Raw genomic sequence first — 8,904 nt, 5'->3', positions numbered from 1 at the left:
ACTTAACAATTCACTTCAACCATTACGAAAATCAACCATTGATTTTATATATATATATCTGTGTGTGTATGCACACCCAAGAATTGATTTTCATTGCCACATTATTCCATTTGCATAGCAATCATATAAAAGTTTACTAAATGGCATCACTCTTTCCCCCTCCCCCACCTGGTGTTCTACTTTGTTGCCCGTTCACGAAGACGAAGACGAAGACGCACAAGAAAAATTTGTCAAAAGGCAAAGGACAATCAAGCTAGAAGCCTCTAAGAAACATAGTATTATCAAGATAGTATTGCATTACAAATTTTAATCCTAGTATTATCAAGATATTATTCCAGCATGGTTTAAACAAATGAAAGTGAAACAATGACCCGCAAATGCAGAAACTGTTCACGAAACATTGTTTATAAACTCGATAGATGCCTGCCTGGGCAAGCAGTAACCCGTGCTAGTCCCATGACAAAAACTTTCAGACAAATGCTTCCAAATATTTCCTTCCCTCATGTGACAGTGAAAATCATCATTGATATATTATATACAAATTTGCATGTCCAAAATCTAATGGTGATTTTGATTGCCACGTCAAGGAGTAAAGTCTTGCAAGTACACGTAGCATTTCTCAAAGTTCTACCCAAGCACCACCAAACTAGCTGTGTTAGTGTTGTTCATTTTTTAACACACCATACATGCATTTTCTTCCACCCCTGCTGTTTGTCAGATTCTAAAAACCCCAATCAAAGGACCTCTCTCTGCCATAGCAAAAACTGCATCCCCATGTAAGATGCACCATGACAGGCATTCTATGAGTCAAAAATACCAAAGCAACATTTCAAAACTATACAAGTGGGAAGAAAAAGGGGGGCAGACTCAACCAAACACAAGTATGTATCATGTCCCATCTAGCATTCCAAGCATCAATGATAACGTTTCAAATAACTGAGCATTTGTGATATAGAAAAGCAGCTTTGGCATTTGGTAATTATTTCACTTGCAATAAGAGACGCAACATAGGGTGCATATCTCAATTCTTTAGCTGAAGGGACAAAAGAAAAGTACATGATGTAATATCAAAATCGCCCTAATCTATTCATGGAGTTACCAGAAGATCTGAGCTACACAAGGTCCATAAACCAATTATAGTTGAAGAAGCAATGTAGGCAATCAAATGTTTCGACCCATGCTCCACGCATTCACTTGCTCTCGATATCGTATTGGTCTGTACTGAATATGTCTATTAGGGAAATACAGAAGAAAAAAAATTTACAGGTTGCTTATTAACAGTAAGACAGTTTTCAAGACCACATAGAATGACAGATTCTTTATTAGCATTGCAATAAGCATAGTTGTAGTTCCTCAACATAGGATCTTACTTGGTTGGTTCAGTCAAGATAATATAAGAAAGCCAGTACAATCAAGAGACAAAAGCTTAAAGAGAGTAAGATGAAGGGGGGCAAATATACTCAGAGCCAAATCCAAATCTACTTCCACTGAGGGCAACAATAGAGAGAGACCAGAGGAAAACTAAGATGTTCTTTCTTTTGTTGATTTGATCCCTTTACTTGCAACTAAAGGTGCAACAGATCATGCAGTTTATAAATAATGCAGAATTATTCAAAGAATTAAAAGTGGCCGATATTATGCCAATAGTCTTTAGGAAATTATAAACTTTGCTCTCTCAATGAATTTCAGCAGGAAATCTTTTCCAAATGTTTGTTTATAGTGACATCATTGCAGAAATTCAATAAATGGTGTCACTTCCATTTTTAAGTTACAATATAATGACTCCCAATTCCTGACATAAGACATTGTGCCCCCCGATCACTCGAATTATGAGAAAAGAAAATAGACTCAACAATAAACAGCCAGCAGCTCAGATATAAAACTCAAAGATACTTTTCTTATGAGAGTAGAGAATAATCGTGCAGATAAATACCCATAACTTCCACTGGCAAATATGATTTATATGCTTTCACCAATGCATGCTCCTCGTACGTTAATATTCCAGATCCCTTTTGTGAACCAAACAACAAGCAAAACACTACAAGGACCTACCGACTCTAAATATCAAAACTTCTTTGAGGATCAAAGTATGATAAAAAATTCAAAGATATGAACACGCTGACATGCTCTTTACGTAGAGATATTACTCTTTCAAGAACCCTTTTGAAGACGAAACCAATCTCCATTCACAACATGATCAATTAGTAAAAGGAACTCGGAATCAGATAGCATAGTAACACAAACAAGATATGTAAATTGAAGAGGATACACCAGATAAAGGCCATGAGCAAACGCCCCTGCCAGCACAAGCGTAAACAAACGGTCCCTTAAAACCGGATTCTTCCGCAGCGACAGTCGAACTGAAAACCAAAATACCCACAAACTAAAATAGAGAATAACCAAGACCCAATTCAAAAAGACCGAAATTTTACGAATAAATATATTAAATTAGAAAGAAATAAGAGACTTACTGAGAGGAAGGACAGGGGCATAGACAAGGGGAACCAAGAACTTATAAGCAGGTCCCTTGTTTTGCCTTCTCATAGCAGCCTCCCTTTGTAAAATTTTCATGCGCACAAATTGAGAAACAATAATAAGATTGATGGGTTTTATTGAACAAAATTGTCAAACGTATCCATGGGTGTGGGATTTAAGGAACTTACCGGTTTGAAGGATCGGACGGCGAGTCCATGGCGGGTTCTACAGGGAAGAGATCTGGTGAGATTGCAGAAGGTTTGTAACTATTGGCCCCGTGCAATACCGGAACCTGCTACAAGTACATGGTATTTACGTGTTGGGCTCTCCTGCTTGCGGAAAAAAACATTGAGGTGCTTGAACGACTCGCCGTTTCAGTACGTTTGTGCCGTTTTGAAAAAGTACACATAACCCCCTCAAACTACTACTTCATTGTCAATGTATCCCCCAAACTACCAATTGTATCAATGTTCCCTCTTAAAATGATCTTTATTAAATTATTAAAATAAAATAAAAACTAAAAAAAATTATTAAAAAAATAGAAAATAACAAAATTTTATTCCAAAAAAATAATAAAAAATTAAAACTGTTTTTTATTTTATTTTATTTTATTTTTTTAAAAAAAATAATTTTCAGTTTTTTTTTCTTCGTTTTTTTATTTTTTCTTTTTTAAAAAAAATGTTCTTTTTCGTTTTTTTAATTTAATAAAAACTGGTTTTTTTTTTCATTTGTTTTATTTTTTTAAAAAAAAAAATTTCAGTTATTTTTTTTTTCGTTTTTTTTTTTCTTTAAAAAAATTGTTCTTTTTGTTTTTTTAATTTAATAAAAACAGCTTTTTCTTTTTTTCATTTGTTTTATTTATTTTTTTTTAAAAAAATAAATTTCTGTTATTTTTTGTTTGCTTTTTTTTTTAAAGAATAAAAAATTTGTTCTTTTTTTTTATTATTATTTTTTTCGTTTTTTATTTAATTTTTTTTTTAGTTTTTTTTTTTTTTTTTTGTATGTTTTTTAGTTTTAGTTTTAATCTTTTGAATTTATGATGACATTTTTGTCTTATTCAAAAAAAATTAAGGTCATTTTTGTCTTTTTATTGGTCTTAAGGGGGACGTTGACATTTTTTGGTAGTTTAGGGGGACATTATCTCAATTGGTAGTTTATGGGGTACATTGACAATTAAGTGGTAGTTTGAGGGAGTTATGTGTACTTTTCCCTTCTTCTTTTTTTAGGGATAATTGCACCACTAGTCTCTGGAGTATGCCATATTTACGAATCATTCTCTATAATTTAAAAAGTTCATCAAAGGTTTTTGTAGTAAACTATAATTATAAATCGATCCTGGAGTCAAATTCTGTTAAAAATTTTGACAGACTTTGTTAAATGTCACGTCAGCGCCACATTAAACTAATAAAATGGCGACACTCATCTATCTGAATAAAAAAATATAAATTTATTAAAAAATAAATAAATAAACTTATTTTTTAAAAAACAAAAAACAAAAATTCAAAAAACAAAAACAAAAAAGCAAAGGGGTGTGGCATGAAGAACTTCTTATCTTTGATCATCAGGGTGTTTAGGGAAGACGGGCTGCTGTGGATGTCCCCAAATAACATGAGCTCCAAAACGACAGTGGAAAGGAAGAGATGGGAGTTGAAAAGGAAATGGTTAGTAGAGCAGAGCATAGAATGTTTTTGAGGATCTCATCTTTGAGTTGAGCTACTATAAAATGCCTTCACATTCTTGACTAGTAAGAAATGCCACTGTCCATGCCATTATTATGAATATGTGTGTAACGAGAACGAATATTAATTGTCTGTATTCTTTATTCGTAATTATCTGTTATTTATTGGGCTAGTTTGGCAAACTACTTTCATTTTTCCTCTATTTCTTTTCATTTCTTTCAAAAATATCAAATTAAAAACATTCTAACTTTTTTACACTTTTTATATCACATCAATAATTTTTTAATATTATTCAAATAAAAAAATTCACTACAAAATAAAACTTTTTCACTTTTCTATAAAACATTCTCAAATTTTATATCACATCAATCACTTTTTATTACTATTCAAACAAATATTCCACAACACAATTACTTACCAAACTAGCCTATTATCTGTTTCGCACATGCGGTTGCAATACTGTTAGCAAAAATTATTCTCGCATATGCGGATAGCGGTTTTAGAATATGCGAATGCGGTTATTAATCACATTCATATACCCTTTATATATAATACATATTTTAAATATATTATATTTAATAAATTCACAAAAACAGCGTTGTTTTGGATTAGGTATATGTTATGTTTATATTGGTTTGGTTAGTTGTGTTGTTTTCTCGTATAACACTTGGGCAAAAAGGCAAAAATGATGTGAAATCAATGCATCTTCAAAAGTTTAGGGATTTTAAAAATCAAAACAAAATAAAACAGGCCAAAAACACTAAAAGTCAACCTAAATTATTTTAAAAATCGTTTAATAATAAGCTATAATAGTGACACAAGAAGGCCCATTACATATTATGCAGATAGCGAATAATAACCACATTCAATAACCGCACGGATGCAGTCAGTTAAAACATGTTGCGGATGTGGAAATCTAAAAGTAATATCCATGTGTACACCCCTAACTTTGAATACGAATAATGCTAGATACTATAATTCTATTTAGGGTTAAATACAAAAAATCCCTCCAAACTACCACCTGTTCTCCGGATGGCCCCCCGAACTACTAATGCTTGCAGTCCGGCCCCCCAAACTACTAATTGCTTGTTTTTTGGCTCCCTCCGTCAATTTATGCCGTCTAAGAGCACTCCCATCAGACTCCCTAAAATGGTTCCCTTATCTATGTTTAGGGAAAATATCATAAAAAACACCAAAAACCACCCTCTAACAGATACCCTAAAATTGGGTTTTTTGGTTGGGAAGCATTGTTGCTTCCCAACCCATTATTTTAATAAATAAAAAAACAGCTTTCTCCTCTGTCCTCCTCCTCTATCTTCCCCCCCATCGCCAAAGCTCTCCCTCGGCTTCAAACCTTGCCTCCCACCCATCCACGCCTCCTCTTCCACAAATTCACCATCCATCGTTGGCCTCGTTCTCAGCCCCCTGCCTGTCGGAGCCTGGGCCTTCCTCGGCCTCATCGCCTCCGTCGTCACTAAAACCCTGTCTTCTCCTGGGCCTTCTCCGCCTTCACCAACAAGGTTATCTGGCTCATCGTCATCTCCTTCTTCTTCGCCCGTGGCTTCGTCAAGACTGGCTTGGGCGATAGGATCGTCACCTACTTCGTCAAATGGCTGGGCAAAAGTACCTTGGGGTTGTCCTACGGATTGACGATCAACGAGGGCCGGCGGCGTCTTCTTGCCAATAATCAAGTCTTTGTCGCTATCGGCGAGGAGTAAATTGGGCGATCCGTCGGCGAAAAAGCTCGGGACTTGAGGCTGTGTTTGGAATGCGGGAAAAGAGAGGCAGAGGATATTGGGGGAATTATGAGAATTGCAGGAGAGAGGAATTCGGTGAAAGGCAAGGAATTGAGGTTGCTGAGGTTGAAGATAGAGGGTTTTGGGGAGAGGATTGAGGAGGTTGTGGATGGTGAGGGAGGTGGAGGCGAGAAAGGAGGTGGGGAAGTTTCTGGAGAAGACGAGAGAGAGGAAGAGAGAAAAAAAGAATAAAAGAATAAAGAATAAAGAATAAAGAAATAAAATAAGAAATAGAAAAAATAATAAAATAAGATAAAGAAAGAGTATTTAATTGATATAGGGAAAATTTAGGGAATCTATTATGGGGTGTTTTTTTATAGGGAAGTAAAAAATAGTTTTGTTCCCTAAATATAGGGAAAATGGTAGGGAAACTGATGGGAGTGCTCTAAGCAGATGGAAACTGAGTCACGTGCACGACACGTGACTCTTTTTGCCCAAAAGCTCGAAAATGCCCATCTCCTTGTATTTGAAATTTCGACAATGCCCTTGGTTAAAAATACACGCATATTATGTAAAAGGTGAGATCAAATGAATCTTTATTTACAAATTTACCATTCGTAAAAAGGGACTTCGAAGGTGGTGAGCACAACACCACCTTCACTACTGAGCTCTCAGCCGGCACCGCCATGTTCCATGGCCTACATCCTCGCTGTGAACGCCTCCATACTCATTGACTTTGGAGGCACCTGGTCCGTCTCTGAATGCGTTCTCTCTGCTCCGTTTCCTTTGGACATCGTGTCCCATTTCGATGCCACATTTGCCATGCACCTCTCACTGCTTCTTTATTACCCCCATCATCTACCACCCTCTTCACCTCTCTCACTTTCGGCATCTCTGAAGGATGTCTCTGTTGCATTGACACAATCATAGATAGTCCTCATTAATTAATACAAAAAGAAAAAAGAAGAAAGAAATAGTGGATGGTATCTTTTAATTAAGCTTTTGTACCTGAATCTTGTGATTCTTTAAAAGGGGATGATCTAAAGCTGGTTGGTTTCTTTTATGGATGCAATCACTCCTTCTGGGCTCTGGGAAGGTCAAAGGATAACATTAACCACAAATGAAGGAAACATAACCAACATGAAAATATATATATGAGCAAAGAAAAATGATTAAATGTGTGTATATATAATATACCTCTATCGTCAAGACAGCATGCTTGTTAATCTTGTCCAAATGCCTTTTTATCCTTTCAAGTCTCAAACTACTAACTTGCATGTACTCTTATACACTATATGATTTTTTGTTCTTTTGGACGGCAGAGCGGAGCTTTGAAGAAAAGAAATTTAAAAGGAGGAAACCAGGCTTGAAATCATTATAAAAACCCAAACCCACCCAACTGAAACCATACACGCGCAGCTTCGTCATTAATATTCTCTTGAAACCGCAAACCTTCTCTACTTTCTTTTGCTTACTTTCCAAATACAGCTTCGTCATTACTTTCCTTCTCTACTCCCATAAATTTTATGCTTGCAACACAATAGAGGAGTCTTTCACATTTTGAGACCTTTGCACTTTGCACCCTACTACTCTGTTCACCTCTGTTTTTATGTTTAAAAATAGAGCTTCATTCCTTATGATCCCCTATGTCCTTTTCTATTTTCCTGTTGTTGCATGCAGTCCAGTGGAATGAAATGCATGTATCTATGAAGCTTCATTCCCTAGTTGCGAGTGAAATGCAGGAAAAAACTCATGTGGCTATCGATCAGAGGTTCTAGTGGCTATTGATTTTTTTTTTTTTTTTTTTAAAAAAAAACTAACAGGTAGTTTCTTTTGGGTTGGGCTGTCGATCTGTGGTGGTCTGTTCCTCTCTCTGGTGGCTATCGGCGTTGATTTGGGGGCTGTTGGTGTGTTATTATGTGGGTGTTGTGCATTTCTGGTGGGTGTCGTGCCTTAATCTGAAGGTAGCATGGTGTGGCGTTTTTATCTGGTGCAGTGAGAAGCGCAGTCTCGAAGATATTGCCTTGATCCAAGTCTTGTGCATGGTATGGTGTTTCTTATCTTTTTTTTGGCAGTTTTATCAAAGAATTGTGGTTTTCTGGGTATGAGCATGGTGTGAAGAATCTCTGGTGCGGTGCGGTGAAGATATTCTGAGCGTGAAGCTTCTGATGTGTGTTTTGGGTGTCGACGCGTGAGTGCTTTGCGACGTGTGATGATCGTGCTTGGGTATCGACGATCTGGTGTGTTCCTGTGGCTGCCAGAAGGCGACGTCAGAACAGTTTCCCAACTTCGGTGGCTGCCAAAAGGCGACGTCGAGCTGTGTGGAGCGTCGAGTTGCTATTGTGACCGGAGTTGCCGAGGTGTATGGAGATCCGACCGTGCGACCTGCAATGGAGTCTTGGAGATTGAAAAGAAAAAAAAAAATCTACTTTAAAATCAAAACAACGGGCGGAATTTCAAAGTGAATGAGAGGGGTATTTTTGAGCTTTTGGGGTAAAAGAGTCGCGTGCTGTGCACGTGACTTGGTTTCCGTCTACTTAGACAGCACAAAGTGACGAATGGGGTCGGACTACAAGCACTAGTAGTTAGGGGGGTCATCTGGAGAATAGGTGGTAGTTTGTGGGACTTTTTTTTTTTGTATTTAACCCTTTTATTTAATATGCATCTAACAATGCTGACATGTCACTATCAACCAACAATAATTAATTCAAGACTCGGTTGAAAGTACTATGTTAGCATTTTTAAGTGAATGTTGAATAGAATTATAGTATTTGGCATTTCCCTTATGAATATATAGTAGAATTGGCCTTTGTTTCAATACAGAGTGGATGGCGATTTGAGATGCTACTATTGAAGAGTTCAAGCATGATCTTATGAGAAAAGTCTAAAATGGGTGAATGATTCTATGGACAAAATTTTGAGAATGTGAATATATTTACATAACGAAGGAGAAAATGATTTTTTATTTCAATGGATTATATTACAATGGGAGTTACATGATTATATCCATGAAG

At 36.3% G+C, this 8,904-nt stretch overlaps 1 protein-coding gene across 2 annotated transcripts; it reads right to left on the bottom strand.

The window, feature by feature from the left end:
- Positions 1-952: 952 nt before the first annotated feature.
- On the bottom strand, positions 953-2,814 carry LOC133857647 (uncharacterized). Of its 2 annotated transcripts, none has more exons than XM_062292934.1 (4): positions 2,664-2,814; positions 2,472-2,554; positions 2,270-2,360; positions 953-1,221 (listed from the first exon to the last, which is right to left on the bottom strand). In XM_062292934.1, the coding sequence occupies exons 1-4, from the start codon at positions 2,690-2,692 to the stop codon at positions 1,191-1,193; spliced, it is 234 nt and encodes a 77-aa protein (XP_062148918.1). In that variant the 5' UTR covers positions 2,693-2,814; the 3' UTR covers positions 953-1,190. The 2 variants fall into 2 exon arrangements, with proteins under 2 accessions (XP_062148918.1, XP_062148917.1); XM_062292933.1 differs by having other exon boundaries at positions 953-1,216.
- Between the last annotated feature and the right edge of the window lie 6,090 nt (positions 2,815-8,904).

The sequence above is a fragment of the Alnus glutinosa genome, chromosome 14 (assembly GCF_958979055.1).
Source record: "Alnus glutinosa chromosome 14, dhAlnGlut1.1, whole genome shotgun sequence".
Lineage (NCBI taxonomy): Eukaryota > Viridiplantae > Streptophyta > Magnoliopsida > Fagales > Betulaceae > Alnus > Alnus glutinosa.
Note: the sequence above shows the minus strand (reverse complement) of the source record. Positions and strands in the feature narration are given on the sequence as shown.

What these genes read in the sequence shown, in the direction of transcription:
- LOC133857647 (XM_062292933.1), bottom strand. Translation starts at nt 2,692, where the DNA reads ATGGACTCGCCGTCCGATCCTTCAAACCG. An exon ending in TGCCCCTGTCCTTCCTCTCA is followed by an intron (nt 2,361 to 2,471) that starts GTAAGTCTCTTA and finishes TTTGGTTTTCAG; the next exon opens with TTCGACTGTCGCTGCGGAAG. An exon ending in GCTCATGGCCTTTATCTGGT is followed by an intron (nt 1,217 to 2,269) that starts GTATCCTCTTCA and finishes TATTCAGTACAG; the next exon opens with ACCAATACGATATCGAGAGC.